Source organism: Notamacropus eugenii, chromosome 3, assembly GCF_028372415.1.
Source record: "Notamacropus eugenii isolate mMacEug1 chromosome 3, mMacEug1.pri_v2, whole genome shotgun sequence".
Taxonomy (NCBI): Eukaryota; Metazoa; Chordata; class Mammalia; order Diprotodontia; family Macropodidae; genus Notamacropus; species Notamacropus eugenii.
Genome location: NC_092874.1, coordinates 170,312,529 through 170,336,172, shown reverse-complemented (window position 1 = coordinate 170,336,172; position 23,644 = coordinate 170,312,529). Strand labels below are relative to the sequence as shown.

The following is a 23,644-nucleotide window of genomic DNA, read 5'->3' as shown; positions in this document are numbered from 1 at the left end:
CTGACTTCAGAAGATGTGGGTATACGTCTTGATGTTTATGACCTAGGACTCTTTGAGGAAATTCATGTAACCTTAGACTCTATGTCTATACAATGAGTGTTTTGGCCTCTGTGATGCCTTCCAGCTCTGAATCTGTGAAATAAGTACAGTCAACAAAGTAACACACTGGCCCCCCAACTCTTCTTAAAGACGGTCTTTATGATACACAGGTAGAGGCTCCTCAGTAATCCAAAACCCTTTGATCTCTAATTTCTTTACCATATTTTCTGCCATTGCCAAGTTCATTTTTAAAAACATTTATTTATTTTTAGTTTTCAACATTCATTTTTATAAAATTTCAAGTTCTAAATTTTTCCCCCTCCCTTCCTTCCCTCCTCCCCAAGATGGCATGGAATCTGATATAGGGTATACATCTAATCTCATTTTAATATGCCATTTCCACTTCCTTATATAGCACTTGAGGTACTGACTGAGGTGTCAGAGTTCAAATGTGGTATTCACTGTCATCAGTCATGAGAATAGGTCACCAGAGAAATGCTGGAAAACCTGTTCCATTTTTGCGTATATTTCTTGCTGCCCTTCTGGTTTCATTTCTAAATACTCTCATGAGGATCTGGCTTTGTTGGATCCTAAATCAAGCTTCCTATGACTTGTTCTCCTCTACTGCTTTTTGAAAAGGTGTGGTTGGGTTGAAATTTGCACCAGTGGAGGCAGCATTTAAATCGATGAGCTCACTCATTCATTGACCAATGGGACAATATAGTAAGAGTTCTTAGCCTGAATGGTCCTCTTAGAGCAAACCATGTATATATAGGCCTGGTGAGAAAAGGTACCATTGAAGGTATTTTGTTTTTTCTCTTCTGTTGGATACTTTCCTTGACAGTATATTTTGGAAAATGGAAAATGTGCCAGCTGTGACGTGATCATGACACTACAGGTAAGCTGAAATTTCAGAAAGAGTTTTGAATAATTTCCAGTTCCGTAGTGACCAAAGTGCTAGTGGTTTTCCTTTTCTTGAATTGAGACAAAACTCTTCGAAGAAAATGGGTGGTAACAACAGGAGCGATTTTTGGTCTTCTTTGCTGTGTCAACTCTATACATTTTATCAGAGAAAGATGGGGTTAAGCAAATCCTGGACAAAATGAGGAATTTGATCTCAAGTGAGAATGGTGATAGGGACAAGTTTGACTTCCAAATAAATAGGTGGGATAAAGTAAAATCTAATTCCTTTATAGAAATTATTTTCTAGAAAAAATGAAAATTGAAAATTCACCTTGAATTTTTGTGACGTTTTACTGTATTCAAATAATAGACAATAAGCACACCATTGTTTCCCCTTTCCACCCCACCCCCCACTGCTTTTTTTAATCAATGAATTAGGATATGCCCAAGCTGAAAACACAAAGGGTTCTTAAGAACAATTCATTGATTAGCTTTCATTTTACAAACTTGACATTTCTGTTAAAAGTGCAGTGTCTTGCAAGAGGAGAATGTGCCGCAGTTAGAACCGTAACAAAAACATAGTGTAAGAAAGTGAGAGTCCTACTTTAAGTCAGCTCTTGTTTCCCTACTACTGAAGCTGTCACATGAGCAAAACTGACATTAAAGAAAGTTATTTCACTGTTTCCCCTCCCCGCCACCCGCACTGCTTATGTACTAGAAAAAAAAAACACTGATGATTAAGTATTATAACAACACAGAAACTATCCTCACTGTAAAGGACTTTCATGTTTTATTTATAATAATTAATTAATATTTATTATCATTAATGTTCTTGGATGAAATCTTTCCTAAAATCCCTATAAAGATGAAAGGGGGAGATGATGACAAAAACCACAGAGAGTAGATGAAGACAGTTATAAAACTTTAGAGCTAGAAAAGGATCTTAGAAACCAACTCATCTGAGCCCCTTACCTCTACAAATGAAGAAACTGAGGCAACAGTGACCCCAAGTCATAAAATGATTTAAAGGCAGAGCCAGTACTCTAACTGGGAACAGTGCTGCCCAGACAATATTCTTTTCATTACTGACATTCTCTCAATTCCAGTTCACTGGCCACATTTATGTAACACTCTTACAGTTGCAAAGTAATTTCACTGTTTTTTATGTGATTCTTACAAAAACCCTGTGACGTAGATAGTGCATATTATTATCCCCATGTCTCAGATAATAAGAGAAACTCAGAGAAATTTGTCCTTGGACAAATTACCCGGCTACTAAAGGGCAGTCCGACATTGAACCTCTGATTTCAGTTCCAATACTTCTCCACTGTACCACGTTGGTTTCTATAATTTATAGCTTGAAATGGAAAAGGGGAAGCTTTTCCAGAAACTGTTCAAATTTCCATTCCTTCTTTAGTTGGGCTGCCTCTGCCTTGAGAGCAAACATTGTTACTTTCTTTATGCCGTGTGCCAAGACTGAGGGCATAAGGCTATGTGGCAAATGCTGGACTACTAACAGAAGAGACTAAGAGTTGGAATCCCTAAACCCTGACCTGCACCTACATTTCTGCAGTTCTCTTGCAGAGAATAAACACTGGCCATGGTTAAATTACATTCTCTTTTCTAAGTGCTAGCCTAGACACCTGGGGCCTACTTAATTCCAAGTCACCTGGATTAAGACTAATTATTTTTTCTATCAGTCAGTCCAACTAAAGACAAATTTATGGAGACCATGATTGCTGTCTTCAAGTGTCTGAAGTGGCTGTCACATGAAAGAATGATTAGATTTGTCCTTCTTGGCTTCAGAGAGCAGAATTAGAGCAAAAGTGTCTGCAAAGGGGCAGATTTAGGTTTCATTTAAGGGGGAAATTCCTAATGATTAGAGCTGTCTGGAAATGGAATGAGCTACATGAGGAATTCATGGGTTCCCCCTAATTGGAGGTCTACTAACAAAGGCCACAGGACCACATTTTTTATACAATGGGAATTTGGGAATTATTTGTTCAGGTGTAGGATGGACTAGGATGGACTAGATCAGGGGTTCTTTCTTTTAAAATAATTTATTTTTTCCCACAGTTATATGTAAAGACAATTTTTAACATTCATTTTAAAAAATTTCAACCTTCATTAAAATTTAATTTGATTTTAAAATTTAACATTCATTAAAAATTTTTTTCTCCCTCTCTTTCTCACCTCCTCCCTCCCTGAAGTGGTAGCAATTTGATATAGGTTATACATGTTCAATCATGCAAAATATATCCCAATGCAGATAGCATTTTCCAACATGAGACCTTTTGGAATTGTCTCGGATCACTATATTGCTGAGAATAGCTAAGTCATTCACAGTTGATCATCTTACAATGTTGCTGTTACTGTGTATAGTGTTCTCCTGGTTCTGCTCACTTCACTTTGCATCTGTTCATATAAATATTTCCTGATTTTTCTAAAACTCTCCTCATCATTTCTTACAGCTCAGTAATATTCCATTACAATCATACACCACAACTCGTTCAGCCATACCCCAACTGATGAACATCCCCTCGATTTCCAAGTCTTTGACACTACAAAAAAGGGCTGCTATAAATATTTTTGGACAAATAGCTTCTTTCCCCCTCTTTTATTTTTTTTGATAGATCATGGGTTCTTAATTGGGAGTCTATAATAGGCTTTAGATTTCAAGGGGCCCATAAGCTTAGATGGGAAAAAATTACATCTTCATTTTTACTAACCTCTCACTGACATATAGCATTTCCTGCAGTTATGAATTTAAGCAATAAATATTATTCTGAAAAGGGGTCTATAGCTTTAGCAGACTCCCAGAGGGGCTCAAGACACAAAAATGGCTAAGAACCCTTGACATAGATGCTGCCTAAGTTCCTTGCACCTGTGATTCTGTGAAAGAGGCTGTGACTTTGTTTAGCTAGTCTGGATAAACTCAAGGTAGGTCTTGCTGACTAGCAGTTTTTCCTCCATACACAAGGACTAAAAGTACAGCATATATAATGCAAGCTGCTCCCTGAAAGAGAAATCCATCTTTTTTCACACAAGTCTTCTTCTGGTGATGTGATCTGAATACAAAACATAGAATGTCTAAAGAATCTAAATTGCACGTAACTCGGTGGACAATGGGGAGAGGTCTGTAGTGTGTTGAATTAGGATTACTATTCAAAAAGTCATTGTTGGATCTCACTGCAGCATGATGCAATGAAAAGAGCATCTGGATTTTAGAGTCAGAGGACTCCTAGCCCTGCCATTCATTATCTCTGAGTAAGTCATTTAATCTCTGTGGATCTAATTTCCTCATCTCTAAAATTTGGGGCCAGAGTGTTCCTTGTTATGTCCTATCTTCTCTAGCCCCTAAATTATTGATCCTATTTTTTTTTTGAAAAATTTAATTTATCACAAGTCATTCCCCAATTGATGCATGGTCAAAGGATATGAACAGGCAGTTTTCAGATGAAGAAAATAAAGCTATTTATGGTCATATGAAAAGATGCTCTAAATCACTATTGATTAGAGAAATGTAAACCAAAACAACTCTTAGATACCACTTCACATCTATCAGATTGACTAATATGACAAAACAGGAAAATGATAAATGTTGGAGAAAATGTGGGAAAATTGGAACACTAATGCAATTAGTGTTACAAAAAGCAATTTGGAACTATACCCAAAGGACTGTAAAACTGTGCATACCCTTTGACCCAGCATACCACTACTAGGTTTGTATCCCAAAAAGATCATAAAAAATGGAAAAGGACTCATATACATAAAATTATCCACAGCAGCTCTTTTTGTGGTGGCAAAGAATTAAAAACTAAGGGAATGCCCATCAATTGGTGAATGTCTGAACAAGTTGCTGTATATGAATAAGAAACAACAAGCAGGCAGATTTGAGGAAAACCTGGATTTACATGAACTGATGCCGAGTGAAATGAGCAGAACCAGGAGAACATTGTACACAGTAACAGCAATACTGTAAGACGATCAGTTGTGAATGACTTAGCTCTTCTCAGCAGTACAATGATCCAAGACAATTCCAAAAGTCTCAGGATGCAAAATGCTATCCACATCTAGAGAAAAAACTATGAAGTCTGATTGCAGAGTGAAGCTGTTATTTTCACTTTTGTTTTTTGTTTTTTCTTTCTTGTTTTTTTTCTCTTCTGTCTTGATTCTTCTTTCACAGCATGACTAACGTGGACTTATGTTTAATATGATTGTACATGATAACCTATATCAGATTGCTTGCTGCCTTGGGGAGGAGGGAGGGAAAGGAAGGAGGAAGAAAAATTTGGAACTCAAAATCTTACAAAAATGAATGTTGAAAATTATCTTTACATGTAATTGGAAAAAAATAAAATACTATTAAGAAATAAAAAGGTCTAAAGTACCAGTTTCTTTCCTCTCACTCCACCTCAAATTTCTACATAGACTGGGTCAAGTCATCCTAGGACTGACTAGGCAAAATTGTAAATCAGTGGACATTTGCCTTCTTTGTTTTTACTCCCTTTTAAGGTGTCTGCCCTGGATACTTCCATCCTCTGGACCTGCCCTCCCTATTCTAGACAGGCAGGATTTAAAAACACTATGCTTTCCTCCTCCCCAAAAGCTGAAATTCCTGTGGGCTGTATCTCAAGTTAGGATCTCTGTGCCTTTCAAAGTATCCAAGATAGCAAATGGTTAATCTACTAAATAACTTTCCACCATGCCCCTTGTTGGGGGCAGGTAGGTGGCAAAGTGGATAGAACGCCAGGCCTGGAGTCAGAAAGACTCTTCTTCCTGATTTCAAATCTGTCCTCGGATACTTACTGTGTGACCCTGGGCAAGTCACTTAACCCTGCTTGCCCAGTTTCTTCATCTGTAAAATGAGCTGAAGAAGGAAATGACAAACCACTCCAGTATCTTTGCCAAGAAAACCCCAAATAGAGTCATGGAGAATTAGACTCGACTGAACAACATGTCCTTGTTAGAGCATCAGTGGAAAGAAGGAACGTTGCTTGAATACTTTCCCAAAGTTGTTCTCCTTCCCCTTTCCATCTTTAATAGAAACCACTCCCCTTCCTCCCAAACTGTTCTCTACTAACAGAACCAGAAAGAGAGAGATACTTTGACCCCTTAGATTACCAACACATGGAATTTTTCTTTTCCCACTTTAAGACATGTGGTGCTGAAGAAAATTGGGAAGCTGTGTCATTTTGTTTGCCTGCACTACTACTCCACAATCTATTGTTTAAGTCTTGTTGATTCTAGTTAGGTGGCCCATTGGATAGAGTGCTAGGACTGGAGTTGGGAAGACCCGAATTCAAATCCAGCCTCAAACATTTACTAGCTTGTCTGACCTTGTGCAAGTCACTTTCCAGACCTGTGTTTTTGTTGGTCAGTTGCTTCAGTTGTGTTCTACTCTTTTGGGATTTTTTCTTGGCAAAGATACTGGAGTGGGTCTGTATTTCCTTCTCCAGCTCATTTTACAGATGAGGAAACTGCGGTAAACAGGCTTAAGTGACTTACCCATGGTCACACATCTAGGAAGTGTCTGAGTCTAGATTTGAACTCTGGTCTTCCTGATTCCCAACCCAGAGCTCTATCCACTGTGCCACCTAGATGCCTCTACTTGTGGAATGAGGATGATGACAGCCCCTCCCTGCCAGGGTCATTGTGAAGATCAAATGAGATAATATTTGTAAAGCATTTAGCACAGTGTCTGGTGCAGCATTAGTCAATAATAATTAATAAATACTGATTAAGCACTACATATATCAGACACTGTGCTGAGCCCTTGGGGATACAATATGAAAAAAGAAAGACAGTCCCTGCCCTCCAGGGGTACATGGGATAATGAAGGAAGACAGTAATAGGAGGAAGGCTGAAAAAAAGGAGAGGAGGAAGGGGGACATGATGAGATGTTAGAGGAAAGGCAGAATAGTGCAGCTAGATAAGAAGTAATATGTCTGAGCTGGGCTCCCTCCTCCATGGAGCTTTGGGAGTTCATGGCCTCACTTTCCAATCAGAGGGGCAGAAAGGAGTGATGAGGCTGGTGGGAGCTTCCCAATAATGAGCTACCAAGAGCATTGGGGAGAAGTCAGGAAAGTCCCAGAGTCATGCAGCTGGGTGAGAAATGGAAGGCTGTGATAGGTGCCATATAAATGCTAGTTATTAAATTCCCTGTGATGATAGTATCAAATCTCCTCTGGTATCTTCAAGCCTCACACTGTGTTCTCATTAAAAAAAACTCTTACCTTCTTTCCTAAGCTCCAGAACCACTTACTAGACAGTGCTACTTGGATATCCCGTTAGCATGCCAACCTGTCCTATCCATCCCCCTTATATTTCCTTCTGAACCTGTTTCTCCTTCTGGTTTCCATATCTCTATGACTGAAATGCTGTAATTCACAGTCTTTCTAGTCACCTGTTACTTGAAATCTCAGGCTCCTTTGAATACTCCTTTCCCCTCAACTTAGCATCCGATTAGTTGCCAAGTCCTATCATTACAATCACTCATCCATTTCTTTTGCCATCACTTGAGTTGAGGCTGGTTTTGCGTCTTGCCTGGAGTCCTACAATTGTCTCCTTAAATAGCCAGCTACCTCTAGTCTCATTTCCTTCTAGGTCAGCCTTCATGAAAGTGTATGACTAATTTACATTATGTAGAAGTCTGATTTTAACGGTCTACAAGCCAAAAACCTTCAGTGGTTTGACATTACCTATTGAGGAGTGCAGATGGCTAGCGTGACATTCAAGTCACTCTGTGATCTTGACAACAACCCACGGACAGATGGACAGAAGGAAGGAAGGAAGGAAAAGAAAGGAAAGGAAAGAGAAGGGAAGGAAGGAAGGAAGGAAATACACCTTTTTAAATGCCTACTGTGTGCTAGGCACTGTGCTGGGCTGTTTACAAACCTAATCTCATTTGATCCTCACAAGGACCCTGGAAGGTAAGTACTGTTATTATCCCTATATTATAGATGGGGAAACCAAAGAAGATGTAAGTTGAGTGACTTGCTCAGGGTCATATAGCTAATGAGTGTTTCAGGTGGGATTTAAATTCATGCCATTTGATTCCAGGTCCACTGTTCTGTCTATTGTGCTCCCTAACTGCCTAGTATATAAGCAAAAGACCACTGTCTCTGCCTAGACTCTGGGATTTTTCCTAACCAGGGGACTCAAAGCAATTGTGTCTGAATTCAGAACTTTTTAAAATCTAAATTAGATTCCCTAAAGTAAAGGAGAAGGGAAATAAGTGAACTTTTGGCCCCAAGGGCCAATATAAAATGAACTACTTATCACAATAGGGTGTTAAAATAATATATATTTAAAATTTTAAATATGTTAAATAATGTATAAAGGGATAACTAAGAAACATATAGGTGCTAAATGATTATCAAATGCTATTGGCACTCTTAGGAAGAATTGGTGACAGTGGTCTGAGGTGGTTAGAAAAGAACTCATGGAGGATGCAGCTGGGTTGTACAGTAAATGGAACTCTGGGCTGGAACCAGGAGGACCTGAGGTCCCCTCCTGCCTTTGACACACTTACTAGTTGTGTGGTCCTGGACAAGTCACTTAATCTCTTCCAGCCTCAGTTTTCCTATCTGTAAAATGGGGATAATAAGATTACCTGCCTACCAGAGCTGTTGTAATGTTCAGATGAAATAATATGTATGTCATTTTTCAAACCTTAAAATGCTATATAAATGTTAGTTATAATTATAATAATATTATGCTGAAAGATACAAAGGAAAGATAGGGTTTAGGTGAACCGAAAAGAGTAGGGAAGATATTTCAGAAGCAAGGTTCACAACAAGCAAAGTCTTGAAGTTGTACCTTAGGGGTACAGTAAATAGATTAGATTGATATAAGCAGAAATTTTATGTAAAAAATAGCAGAAGATGAGGCTGGATGTGGAGGGCCTTGAAAGCCAGTTTCACAAGTTTTACTCTGGGAAGTGAAGAGCCTGTGGAGGTTTTTGATCAGGGGGAAACGATCCAAGTGGTATTTTAGGAAGCTGCATCTGTAGCTGTTTACACAGAGGATGAGAGCCTGGCTGGGATGACAGAGGTGATGAGGACTCAATCAATCAATCTATAAGCATTTATAGAGGTTCTATACTAAATGTATCAATTTCATGTGTTTCAGGGGAACTGGGAACTTGGATGAGGGAAAATTACATCATTATTTTTATTAACCTCTAATTGAAATTTGCTGTTTTCTTCTATTTTTTAAAAACATTCTGAGAAAGAGTTCATAGGCTTCACCAGACTGTCCAGGACACACACAAAATGGTTGAGAATCCCTGTTTTGGAAGAAGTTACTAAAGTATGGAATAGAATGAAAACAGCTACTGGGAGAGATACTAGAAAGAATGAATCGAGACTTCTCAATTTGATAGTGAAGTGAGGGAAGGAATCTAAAAGTGCAATTTTTTTCTGTATGAAGAAATCACTGTGCATGGGCATATCTTTGGTAAAAACAGATGTAGCTTTAGGGATTTGGTCAAGCAAAAAATTTTTCCTTCACATGGTCAAATGTATTTTTAAAAAGCATGTATTAAGTACTTGCTACTAGTTGCCCAGCACTCTGCTTAACACTGGAGATAGATTTTTTTTGTAGTCCTTATCCTCAAGAAGTTTACATCCTAACAAGAGTGGTACCTAGAGTGGTGGTATTTGTTCTGAGGAAGTGGAAGGAGAAGGTCCCCGCTCGGTGGCAGGCAGGTGACCCATGATGGACGGCTGAATGGGACGTGAAGATGAAGCATAGAATGACGTTTGCCAGTAGCTGTCTATATGGGCTACTTTGGACACACTCAATTACCAGTCAACTGGCTTGGGCCCTAGGGTGTTGCTTCAAAGAGGAGTAGATGAACTTCTTAAGTTACTGGGGTCTGGATTCTAGAAGGTCTGGTGAAAAGGTCTAAGTATTAGGTCTGGTGTAGAGGAGAGTCTAAATGGATAAGAGGAGGCCAGGGACAGCAAACAGATAAGGATTGAGATGGCCTGAGTCATGATCAGAGGAGGCATCTGAACTTTGTGGCTACTTTCCATATCAGAGAAGGACTTACCCACAAACTGAGAGAGCCTCCAGGCAAACAGTCAGGGCTTCGCTGAGCCCTGAGCTGGAATTTGGGGCTGAGGAGGTCAAAGCATGAAATGACCAACAATATCTTCCAGATGAAGCAGAGAAAAGGAGAACCTGAGGATGTTACTCTTGACTATTGCGTACAGCTGTAACAAACTGTAAATCCTTCCCCTAGATGGAGGATTAGCAGTGGAGTTCTCCTGTGTATAAAACTGGTCCAGATCAGCCAAATCAGGGTGGGGAACTTGCGGCATTGAGGCTACATGTGACCCTCTAGGTTCTCAAGTGAGGACCTAGTGAATCAGTCAAAGGGATGTACTTGAGGACCTAGAGGGCCACATGTGGCTTCAAGGCCACAAGTTACCTACCCACCCCTGAACCAAATTGACATCCCTCCCATCCCTGCCTTACCTTGAAGTAGACGTGTTCTTTGGTCCAGAGATTCCTCGATGTTGCTTTGAGTAGAAAGACTACCATAGAGTTTCTAAAGTCACTCAGCTGAAGATGGATGATCCCGATTAAGAGTAGTACCTAGGAGCATGGTCTTTTCTCTGAATATTCTCTGCCACCGTCCTAAGTGGGGAGGGAAGTATGTAGCTATAATTCCTTTGCCTACTTATGAACTGATACTTCAGAAAGTATCTCTATGATCCCTATTTCATAATGAGACTTTAAGGTTTACAAATCAATCAATAAACATTTGTTGAGCACCTACTATGTACCAGGCTCTGCGCTAAGTGCTGAGAATACAAAAAGGGAATACAAAGTGCTTTTGAAGTTGTTTAGTCAGGTCTGACTTTTCTTGACCCCATGGACCACAGCAAGTCAATATTGTCCACAGGACAAGATACTGGAGTGGTTTACCATTTCCTTCTCAAACAGAGGTTAAGAGACTTGCCCAGGGTCACACAGCTAGTAAATGTCCAAGGCCGGATTTTGAAGTCAAATGTTCCTGACTGCAGGCCCAGGGCTTTATCCACTGAACTTCCTAGCTGCCTTGCAGAGTGTTTTACATAGTCATTCTTTTGACCTTCACAACTATCCTGGGAGGTAGGAACTGTTTTACAAGTGGCGGACGAGGGGAGAGAAAAAGTACAAGGTGTTAAGATACTTGGCCAGGGTTAGACAATCAGAAAGTAATTTCAGCAGAATTCAAACCTAGGCCTTACTAACTCTCTAGCCACAACTCCACACTGCTTCTCTGTGATAAGTTGTTCTTTAGGTAAATTGTTGTTAAGGTTATGTGGGTTCATCTGATCCCAAGAGCCTCAGAGAAGGCACTATAGGCTGCTCCACACAGAATCCTAGCAACAAATAGGTGATTAGAAGGACTTTCCTCATGGAGCAAATACGGAGTAAATTTCCATAGGATCGTAGCCATTTTTGCCCAGTGTTTTGTTACCTCCTCTAATGTTGGAATCGGATTTGCTAAGGGCACTTGATTTCCTGTTGTTCGGGAGCTAGGCTGGGCTGTCCGCCAAAATAGTCAGAAGACTACATGAGAATAAGTGAGTTTATATGGACAACTCAGTTGCCTTGTTCTTTGATTTCCTTGTTGAAGCACCTCCCTTCCCCTTCCCCCTCCCTCTCCCCCACCCCCAAGAATTTGGTATTATCCTAAAGAAGATAACACTCAGATCTCTGAAGGATTCTAAAATTCCACGTTTGGCTGCTAAGCCTCAGTTGGTAGCCACAAGCTTTTGCCAGCTGACATGAGTTTGGACATATAAATGGACAGAGGGAGGAATTTTTCATGGTGCTTCAGTGTCTGAGGCTGAGGGAAAAAAGATTGTTTATTAAATAATGGGTATAGAAAACCTGAGACCACCTTCGATTAAAACACTAGCTTTGCAAAGGAGGTAGCCAAGAGTTGCTCTTGAGGAGAACAGAGAAAATGGTATAAATCATCTTTACGTTTGAGGGGTTACTGGGTTTTGAAAAAAAATCTGAAGGTTTGATTGCAAAACTGGGCTCTAACTTGTAGATTTAGCACTTGCAATCCTATCTGTCCTGTTTGAAATGGATCTGTTCAGTAGCCTTGGCTTCTGGACACCTTTTCTGCTTCACTTTAAGGACTCCTAGTGCTATTCTGTCTGGAAGATCCTGAGTGGACCCCCCGCTGGCTGCCTGCAGGGAGTTGGAACAGAAAGCAAATTCAATTCATCCTTCAAGCATTAACTCCAATTCGGTGCAGAGCTTTGTGCTAAAGTGATTGTGTTATCACTAGGAGAGATTTTTTTTTTAAGTTTAGATGAGACCTAGCTCCCATTCTCCTGGAGTTTAGCCGAGTATATAAATAAGACAAACAAAGCAACTATAGTGTGCACAGTAAGTGCATTAAAGAGATGTGAAACATGGTGGGCAGCTAGGTGGTACAGTAGCTAGAGTGCTGGACCTGGAGTTAGGAAGACTTCTCTGTGAGAATTCAAATCTAGCCTCAGATACTAGTTGTGTGACCCTGGGCAAGTCACTTAACCCTGTTTGCCTCAGTTTCCTCATCTGTAAAATGAGTTGGAGAAGGAAATGGCAAGCCACTTCTATTATCTCTTCCACGATAACCCCAAATGGAATTATGGAGAGTTGGAAATGACTAAAAAAAGACTTAATAAAAAACAAGGTGGAAAGTAATTACCAACATGGGGGTAGGGGAAGTCCGGAGGAATAGCGAAGGATTCAAGCACCAGGTGACCCCAAGTAACAAAAGCACACTAGATTGAGAATCAGGAGACTCAATTTCTTGACTAGGCTCTGGTACCAATTTACCATGTGACCTTAGGCTAGAGTCTAGACAACTCTCTGTTTCTGTTCGGTTCAACTAGATGTGCTCAAGCACTTTCCAGGTAGAAAAAAATCTCTGAATTAGGCTCTCTTAGTTTAGTAGGAAAACAATGGAGATTTAGGGTGGAATTGGAAAAGCTCGAGGGAGAGAGTTAGAGAGGGGCTGTAATTTTAAAGAAACTAACATCTAATTTTATTTTTAGTTAACACAGGCACTTTTTTTAATACTATGCTAGACTTAGTACCTTTGGAATTAAAATCATAGAATAAAATGGTGGGACAAGTAAAGATGATATCAGGATTGTTTCTTACCAATTCTGATTAATATAGTAGCTCTGGAGCTAAGAATAAGTCTGCCTAGATCTCATTATTTAGATTGGGAGGGTTTTTAAGCTGGGGTCCATGAATTTGTTATTTTATTAACTGTATTTCATCTTATTTGTTTCCCTTGGTAAGCCTCTGCATTTGATTTTATGCATTTAGAAGTCTTATTCTGAGAAGAAATCCATAGACTTCAATACAGTGACACACAAAAAGTTAAGAACTCTTGGTTTAGATTCATGTAATTGAGGAAGCACTGAAAGAAAAGAAATTGCAGTACTGTGACAGCAGAAGAGGGCGCCCAATTCGATACCACTGCGTTTCTAGCACTAAAAGAGCCCTCATCATATCTACTTAATCGGCCCCGTGTGTACTTTGGGTTACTAAGTCATCATGCACGTTGTTGACAGAACTAGGACTCAGGTTTCTCATTTACTTGTTTTGATCTAATGGTCAACTTATTCAAGTATACTTCCTGAATAAGCTGATCTCGTGCTGGCACTTTCATTTTGTGGGTCGAAAGTCAATTTAAGATTGAGGTCACGCTTACATGGCATGTAATTTTTTTTTCTTCCAGAAATGATCCTCCACTCCAGGATTCAGTGCTGGCCTCTTTTCCCATTGTTTGACCAAGCAGGTTGCTGAGCTTCCTGTGGGGATGCCCAGAAATCATCTGACATCAGATTATTTAGAAATGGACTCTGACATGTCACCCAGTTACAGGCACAGTGACTTAAGCAGAGATGGGAGTCTGGACAGCAGAAGGAGCAGTTCTCAGTCCAGAAGTTTTACCTTGGTAAGTGATGGCAATACCGAATGTGTGTGCGTGTGCACATATGTGTGCATATGGGTGCAAATCCTAACATAATTTTTTTTTAAATTAAGAAGCTTTTTCTTTGGGTTTCTTAGAATCTATGTGGTTGGATTTTTTTTTTCTTGTTGAACTTTGCTACTGTACCAGGCCCAGCCCCAGGGCAAGAGTGGAACAGAAAAGAGGATGGTTTGTGGGTTCCCTCCTGGGTCATTGGATAGAATCGGCATGTGATATGCTGCTAAGTACAATTTCCTTAAATAAAGTGGTATAGTTAACCGAAAGCTGCTGCCCATCTACTCACAGTTACTAGCACCCAGAGAAGATGTGACAATCTCTTGAAAAAATCCTAACTTCTATTTTAAGACCTGGGATATTAAAAAAACACACACAAAAAGCCAAAAGTCTATGTTTTCTCAGCTACAGTTGGTGAAAGATACCAAACTCAGTGTTTGGTATGATTAGACATTCAAATTCTTTTGACTCAAACATGATTTAGATAAATGTGAATTCATATTAAAATGTTTCAAACAAAGCCAAACTTATAAAAGTGGGTGTGTGATACAGGATATCAAAGATATATATACTTGGGGACAACACATGAATCCAACTATGCCTCAATGTGCTACTGGCTTGTCTCCTTATAAATTTTTTCTCCCTACCTTCAAAGGTGATCTAATAGGTGTGTTTTGGAGTATGTCTGCAAATTTCCAAAAATTACAAAAGCTGTCTCTAACTAGCTCAGCCTCCACTCTAGAGGAAACCAGGTAAAACTCCTTTCCCATGGATTAGTTTACCCTCTCTCAATCTCAAACCACAAATTATAAGCTTAGTCAAAACACTGCAGTGGTCATGTAATTTATTAGAAGTATCAAGTAATACAGTAAATTCTGCATTGGAGCTCACAGACAGAGTCAGCTCTGCGGTCTGGGAGAGCAGGGGTAAAAAGAGTTAACGGATTGGCCTTCATTGTCACTAGCTGTCATATCTGCTGGTTTAACCTGGTCTCAGCTCCAGTTTGTACCTGCCACATACTTCTCTTCTCTCCTTTAGCTCTCTGGTCCTAATGCTGATCTTATGTTCCGTTTTAACCCCGCTGCCTTCCCTGTCTGGTACACTAAAACTTAGGTGAGAGAAGTCCTTTATCAAGGTCACTGGTACCCCCAAATAAATCGAGGTCTCCTCAGAATGGATATTAACAGAGAAGTCTGAGGATTCTCTCTCGCCCAGACAAAGTCTTCCAAAGCCTCTGGACCCTGGAAGGTCACCCATGCTCTTTCTGATCCTAGATTTTAGCCACTCAGGGTTACACTAACAGCACCAAGATAGATAATCACTCCTTCTTGCAAACAAGGCCTGCCCCCTTAAACCAAACAAGCAGGGACTTCATTAACCAGCTTCTGAAACTTTGCAAAAGTAAATTTTAGTTTTAGAAATGTGGCTTATCTTCCTCCAAATTCCCTTATTGCTTTGTATATCTCTTATTGCATTTGCATAGACAAAATGGAGTGTAAATGTCTTCTCCCTCACAAGTCAAAAAACTTTAGGAAAGCAGCAAGCGTGTACCTATACAGAAACTAGTACTTAGTAGATATTTAAGAGTTGTTGAACCAAATTTTCTTATTTTAATAGTTGCTGAGTTGGGTTTTGCTCTTCTTGGAAGGATAAGGTTCTACATTCATAAAATTAGCCGCATAGTGTCACTAGATCTTTGAAGCTTATTCTGCCTGCATCTTCCTATTTCTACTCTAGTAGAAGTCCCAATTCTTTCTTTCCAGGAATTCTGAGGCCTGGATTTAACCTGTTATACTACAGAGCAGATAATTGTGTATAGGAAGTCTAGAGGACATATAGAGAGGAAATTTTAGTCTGTCTCAAGTCTTCATAGAAATTTAGAGCCACTGGAAATTTTCGATAGGACTGCTACATTATGGTAAAACTCTATTTTCATATTTCCTTTTTAGTACTATTTCACACAAAAAAAGGGGAAAAAAGAATATTTGTTGATTCACTAGAAGAGAGAAGCTTAAGATAAACTGATAAAAATCAGTCTCTGTAGAAATTAATTCCCTGGAATGCCTTAGAATGAATGATTTGGGGGCAGCTAGGTAATGTAGTGGATAGAGCACTGGCCCTAGAGCCAGGAGCATCTGAGTTCAAATCCAGCCTCTGACACTTATTAGCTATGTTACCCTGAGCAAGGCACTTAACCCTAAATGCTTTCCCCCAACCCTCCCAAAAAGAATGAGTGATTGAAATTAACTATATATTAGCTTCTAGGATATGACAAAGAATCTCTTGAAGATAGAAAGTAGAGTAAATAACCTTGAATTTACCCTTCTACTTCTCACCTAGATTTGAAAAACAAATCAGAATGAAAGTATTCAAAACTAATAACTTTGTCCTTTTCTTTTATCAATAAGACTCTCCAGGCAGTGTGAAAGGCACAGACATTTTAAATTTAGGTGAAGATGATTGAGCATGCCTTGTCTTTAATTTAGTGTAGTGACCCTCAAAACTGTTGTAGATTTAATTTCATGAGAGGTAGCATGGTGTAGCAGATGGAGAGCTGATCTCATAGTCAGGATAACCTGGGTTCAAGTTCTGCCTTGGATATAGAGAGAGGAGGCAACTAAATGGTACCTAAGGATCCTTCTAAGTCAATATGACTTAGAAAACCTCAAATTAACACTATCTGTGTTTTATTATATTTTTATTAATTTTATTACATATTCCCAGTTACATTTTAATCTGGTTCAAGCTCCACTTGGGCATATGACTAGCATGTTTAACCTCTTTGCTCTAGTCCACTCTCTGAGTTACAGATTTCAGAGAGCTGTGGATATTCCTTGAGTAGAAGGAGTTTCCTTACCTGGGAGTTCCTGATAACAATGAAATTCACCGACCCAATGCCTATCCTTATCTCTAAAGAGCACTACCGGACCACCATAAATAATTAAATTTTTAAAAAATTTCTTAAGTGCTTGTTATGTGCTAAACTCTAGAGAAGATCAAGTTCAGATAAAAGGACTATAATCTCCTAAAAACTATTGGCAGATACATTGGAGATATAATTCTGTCATCCTGTTGGAAAAAAGTAATAAAGATATCCCTCTGCATTATGTCTATAGGCAGAGGCAGAAAAGACTTCCTATGATGTGCGCAATACTGTATTGATGGATGATATAAAGGGTATATGTTTCTGCCCTCAAGAAACTCACAGAATTTTTGTTGTTGTTCAGTTGATTTCAGACACATCTGACTCTTCGTGACCCCATTTGGGTTTTTTTGTCAAAGACACCGGGGTGGTTTGCCATTTCCTTCTCCAGTTCATTTGACAGATAAGAAAATTGGGCAAAATGACTTGCCCAAGGTCACACATGTAGTAAGTGTCAGAGACCAGCTTGGAACTCAGAAAGATGAGGGTTTGGGGTCCAGCACTCTTATCCTATGCGCTGCCTAGCTGCCACCAAACAGTTCCACCAAAACACAAAGCAAAACAAGACACCCTGAGACCCGATCAGTGGTCCAAGTCCTAAATGCTACTAGAGTTCAGAGGACAGAAAGGAAGAGGGTGGAGTAGCAGAGCACTTGACCAGGTAGCAAAACACCAGGCTTCTGGTTCTAACCTGCCATTAGCTTGTTTTGTAGTCCTGGGCAAATTTGCTCAATCCCTGGGACTCCATTTTCTATCTTCAGACCAAGGACTTTGCATTGGATAAGTTCCAAATCCCTTTCTATCTTATGGGCTGGAATGATATAGGAAGACTTCATTGAGTAGGTGGACTCTGAACTGCCTTTCTCGAAGATACACAGGCTCTGCAGAGACAGAGAGGCCCAGACAAGGCTTTTAGGTAGGGGTGTCAACAGGAGCTAGTCTGTAGAAGCCAAAGGACATGTGTCCCAGCCAGTGAAGAGTGTCTGTCGGAGAGGGAGTGATCGGAAAGAATGTTTGAAAGATAAATTGGGGAAGGATTGCAAAAAACAGATTTAGGAGTTTGGATTTTATGCTCTAGGCCTTGGGATAGAAACCACTGAAAGTTTGGGAGTGACTGGAAGCAGTTTCTTGGGGGGAAAAAATACTCTTTCTACTTTATTGGCAAACCCCAACTTAGTGACTCCTGGGTTCCTCACTGGTAGAAGTGTTTGGGGCCTTGCCTTTTGGAAAGTAAGTCCTTCTTCTCATCTTGGCCCTAGAGAAGAGGTGATGAAACACCATCTTCTCTTTTTAGGAGAGAGGTGAGAGATACTATGGAAGCAGTATTGCTTACATCATCAGATTTAGTTTTGTGATTCAGTTTTGTTTAGCTATTTCTCTTTATTACAGGAGAGGGTTTAATAGGGGGTATGTTGGGGAGATGATTCATATAAAAAAAGTCACCAATAAAACTTTTTTTTTTTTAATTAAAGAAGTTATTTTGGCTCCATGGACAGATGGGGGCCTCTAGAAGTAGCAGCTACATTTTGCCTGGTCTCTGTTAACCTTCAAGAATCTATACTCACTGTTCCCATCTCTTGATAAGGCACTGTCTCCTGAAACCCATATAATTTGATTTCTGCGTGAACTTCTCTTTTCAAAGTCACTGGTAGCTTTTTTAGTGGTTAAATCCAAGGTTTTTTTCTTCACCTCTTTTCTCTTCAGAACCTGTCCCTCGGTGAGATCACAATTTTTAGTTAGTCAACAAGCATTCAGTGAGTGCTTATTATGGGTCAGGTGTTGTACTAAGTGCTGATGATTCACAGAAAGCCTAAAACATGCTCCCTGCCCTAAAAGTAAAAACATTCTAACAGGTGAAACAACACATCAATGACTGTGTACATGTATATGATGTATACAGTGTAAATGGGAGGTCATCTCAGAGGGATAGAGCTAGGAAAGGCTTCTTGTACAAGGTGAGATTTGAGATATTTTGGAGGACGGAGAGCATTCCAGGAAGGGGTGATAGTCATTGAAAAGGCACAGAGTTGGAAGATAGGGGTCATTTATTCAAGGAACAACAATGAGTATAGTATATTGAGGACAGTAAAGTGTAAGAAGACTAAATAGGTAGGAAATGAGAGGCTTTAAGTTGGGAAAGTTTTTAAGAGTCTACCAAAGGATTTTATATGGAATGCTAGCAGAATTAGGGAACCATTGGAATTTATTGAGCAGAGAGTTGACTTGGTCAGACCCACACTTTAGAAAGATCACTTTGGCAACTAGATGGAAGATAGACTAACTAAAGAGAGACTTAATGCAAGGATACTAACCAGAAAGCCACCGTATTAGTCCAGGTGAGATGTAATAAGAGACTGCTCTGAGCTGGTGGCTTTATAAGGGGAGAGAAGGAGAACCTACATAAGAGCCGCTGTAAAGGTAGAAATGAAAAGACTTGGCAAGATTGGATATTTGCAGTGAGTGCTAATGAAGACTTACAGATGACACAAGTTATGAGCTTAGGTGACTGGGAAGGTGATGGAATGATGGACAGTAATCAGGATACTAGGGAGAGGACAGGGGTTGGGTTCTGTTTTGTACAGGTTGAATTTGAGATGTTTGTAGGACATCCAATTTAAGTGTACAATAGTAAGTTATTGAGAGTCAGGAAAGAGGTTAGGGCTGGATAAGTAGATCTGAGAATCATCTACATGGAGATAATTAGGTTTAAGGCAAGCATTTAAGGTCATGATATTTTTGGAAGTTATCTGTTTATTGGCACTGTTCTTAAATTAGTAGGTATTTGTATATAACTGATAAAGATACATAGTTTGACTTAAAATTTTGAAATGACTACTTTTCTGCCAGAGGACTAAAATGCACTTCAAAGATGTCTCTTACTATGGTAGAAGCAATATCTTAACCTCCCCCCCACCCCCATGCAGGTTAGGCTAGTTTTTCCTAAAAAGGTATTGAGGTGTTGTTTGAAAGAAGTTAGTGGGGGGTGGAGCCAAGATGGTAGAGTAGAAAGACGCACATACACATAACTCCGAACCCACAACCCATAGAACATCTGTAAAAAGGAACTCACGGCGAATTCTGGAGCAACAGAGGCTATAGAACAGTGGAGTGAAGGAGATTTCTGTTCCAGAGGGACCTGCAAACCTCTCGCAAAAGGTCCTTCACTCTGCGGACTGGGCACTGCGGACTGGGAGCCCAGCACAGCCCTGCCGTGCCTGCGGCACCGAGAGGAGCAGATCCGAGCAGGCTTCAGAGACGAAATCTCCAGCAGCCGTGCGGGTCCCTCCACCCACAGGTGACGGGGGTCAGTGAGAGGGTCTCTTTGGCGGGTCAAGAGGGGAGTGGGGTGCCCCCATAACTCAGGCCCCCTCGGGAGGTAGCAGCTGAGGCAGCGGCAGACCAGGGCTCCCCAAGCAGGCAGGAGCCCTGATCCATTGTTGAAGGTCTCTGCATAAACCCCCTGAGGGAACTGAGCCCGTGAGGCAGCCCTGCCCCTACCTGAGCACCTGAACTTAATCTCACACTGAATAGCAGCCCCACCCCTGCGGAAGCCCTGAGGCTGGGAAGCAGCATTTGAATCTCAGACCCCAAGGGCTGGCTGGGAGGATCAGGAGGTGAGGTGGGTGTGAGGAGAATATTCAGAGGTCAAGTCACTGGCTGGGAAAATGCCCAGAAAAGGGAAAAGAAATAAGACTATAGAAGGTTACTTTCTTGGTGAACAGGCATTTCCTCCCTTCCTTTCTGATGAGGAAGAACAATGCTTACCATCAGGGACAGACACAGAAGTCAAGGCTTCTGTATCCCAGCCCACTCAATGGGCTCAGGCCATGGAAGAGCTCAAAAAGAATTTTGAAAATCAAGTTAGAGAGGTGGAGGAAAAGCTGGGAAGAGAAATGAGAGACATGCAGTCAAAGCATGAACAGCAGGTCAGCACCCTGCTAAAGGAGACCCAAAAAAATGCTGAAGAAAATAACACCTTGAAAAATAGGCTAACTCAATTGGCAAAAGAGGTTCAAAAAGCCAATGAGGAGAAGAATGCTTTCAAAAGCAGAATTAGCCAAATGGAAAAGGAGGTTCAAAAGCTCACTGAAGAAAATAGTTCTTTGAAAATTGGAATGGAACAGATGGAGGCTAATGACTTTATGAGAAACCAAGAAATCACAAAACAAAACCAAAAGAATAAAAAAATGGAAGATAATGTGAAATATCTCATTGGAAAAACAACTGACCTGGAAAATAGATCCAGAAGAGACAATTTAAAAATTATGGGACTACCTGAAAGCCATGAAAGCCTAGACATCATCTTTCATGAAATTATCAAGGAAAACTGCCCTGAGATTCTAGAACCAGAGGGCAAAATAAGTATTCAAGGAATCCACCAATCCCCTCCTGAAAGAGATCCAAAAAGAGAAACTCCTAGGAACATTGTGGCCAAATTCCAGAGTTCCCAGGTCAAGGAGAAAATATTGCAAGTAGCTAGAAAGAAACAATTCAAGTATTGTGGAAATACAATCAGGATAACACAAGATCTAGCAGCTTCTACATTAAGGGACTGAAGGGTGTGGAATATGATATTCCAGAAGTCAAAAGAACTAGGACTAAAACCAAGAATCACCTACCCAGCAAAACTGAGTATAATACTTCAGGGGAAAAATTGGTCTTTCAATGAAATAGAGGACTTTCAAGCATTCTTGATGAAAAGACCAGAGCTGAAAAGAAAATTTGACTTTCAAACACAAGAATGAAGAGAAGCATGAAAAGGTGAACAGCAAAGAGAAGTCATAAGGGACTTACTAAAGTTGAACTGTTTACATTCCTACATGGAAAGACAATATTTGTAACTCTTGAAACTTTTCAGTATCTGGGTACTGGGTGGGATTACACACACACACATGCACACACGCACACACACATAGAGACAGAGTGCACAAAGTGAATTGAAGAGGATGGGATCACATCTTAAAAAAATGAAATCAAGCAGTGAGAGAGAAATATATTGGGAGGAGAAAGGGAGAAATGGAATGGGGCAAATTATCTCTCATAAAAGAGGCAAGCAAAAGACTTATTAGTGGAGGGATAAAGAGGGGAGGTGAGAGAAAAACATGAAGTTTACTCTCATCACATTCCACTAAAGGAAAGAATAAAATGCACACTCATTTTGGTATGAAAACCTATCTTACAATACAGGAAAGTGGGGGATAAGGGGATAAGCAGAGTGGGGGGGATTTTGGAAGGGAGGGCATGGGGAGGAGGGAGCAATTTGAGGTCAACACTCATGGGGAGGGACAGGATCAAAAGAGAATAGAAGCAATGGGGGACAGGATAGGATGGAGGGAAATATAGTTAGTCTTATACAACACAACTACACAGATTTGGCCTATATGGAATTGCTTGCCTTCCAAAGGGAAGAGGTGGGGAGGGAGGGAGGTAAAGAAGTTGGAACTCAAAGTGTTAGGAACAACTGTCGAGTAATGTTCTTGCCACTAGGAAATAAGAAATACAGGTAAAGGGGTATAGAAAGTTATCTGGCCCTACAGGACAAAAGAGAAGATGGAGACAAGGGCAGAGAGGGATGATAGAAGAGAGAGCAGATTGGTCATAGGGGCAATTAGAATGCTTGGTGTTGGGCGGGGGAAGGGATAAAAGGGGAGAAAATTTGGAACCCAAAATTTTGTTAAAATGAATGTCAAATAAATAAATAAATTTAAAAAAATAAAAAATAAAAAAAAATAAAAAGAAGTTAGTGCTCCCCTTGGTAAGGGTGAAAGAGGTCCTAGAGGCCTTAGCAACATGTATACAGGTAAGTTGTTGTCACATACTCTGTGGCATCTGACCATGTTTTCAGATAGCGTAAGCTAATGAATTATACAATGTCAGTATGTCTGGCTCAAGATGAAGGGGGACAGGAATGAGAAGAGAAGTCACTGAGCAAGGATGCACCCTGCAAGTAGCTCAGGGACATGAGAAGAAAAGAATTTCCAGCTGCTTTAATGCCTCTAGGGCTCAGTGCATTGGAAGACCAAGAGTTGTTTTAACTACCCACTACACAGATGTGAAAAATGGGACTGTCCTGAGCATTCTCTGCAGGGTGGTACACGGAAGGGTTCAAGAGGAGGCCAGCCTGAGAAAAGGCTATTCATAGATGTCTAAAAATTTGGCATTGGGTCAATTAGTGATCAAGATGGCATAACTTTCTCCTCTTCTCTGCTCTGACTCCTGACCCTTCTGGCTTTCTTTAAGTCCCAGCTAAAATCTTACCATCTACAGGAAGTGTTTCCTAACCCTTCTTAACTCCAGTGTTTTTCCTCTTTTAATTCTTTCCTATTTATCCTGTATATAATTTGCTTTGTATCAGTTTGCATTTTGTCTCTTCCATTTGATTATAAGCTCTTTGATGGAAGGGACTGTCTTAGGCCTTTTTTTTAATCTGTAGTGCTCAGCACAATGCCTGGCATATAGTAGGTGCTTAATAAATTAGTTAGGAGATATTAAATCTCCAGCTTTTGAACTTTAAGGGCCTTATTGTGAATCTGATATTCCTGTCTAACATTTGGTGTGACAACCCCCAACCCTAATCCCTCTCCCTGTTCCTGTATCTGTCCATGCTCTGAGTGGCATCTGCCTCCTTCAAACAAAGGCCTTGACTGCCAGGTGCATGCTATGAATGGAAGGCTGTCGTTGGTCTTAGTGGTTGTCAGAGTTTCTTTCTGCTTCAGTTCTGCCTTAGATGATCCTTATTAACCAAATAGATGATTTTTGCCCTGGTTTTTGGTGAGCAT

The 23,644-nt window shown here is 40.2% G+C and overlaps 1 protein-coding gene and 1 non-coding gene across 3 annotated transcripts in view; both read left to right on the top strand.

Moving 5' to 3' along the window:
• The window catches only part of PROSER2 (proline and serine rich 2), a 69,662-nt gene that overhangs the window by 13,033 nt on the left and 32,985 nt on the right, over window positions 1-23,644 (top strand). For both annotated transcript variants that reach the window (XM_072653336.1, XM_072653335.1), the window contains exon 2: window positions 13,694-13,912. In XM_072653336.1, the coding sequence (XP_072509437.1) occupies window positions 13,775-13,912 (138 nt within the window). In that variant the 5' untranslated portion in view covers window positions 13,694-13,774. The remainder of the gene's footprint in view (window positions 1-13,693; window positions 13,913-23,644) is intronic.
• Window positions 22,583-22,708, top strand: LOC140497945 (U6atac minor spliceosomal RNA). Its single transcript, XR_011964944.1, has one exon. It is a non-coding gene; the product is annotated as a U6atac minor spliceosomal RNA (small nuclear RNA).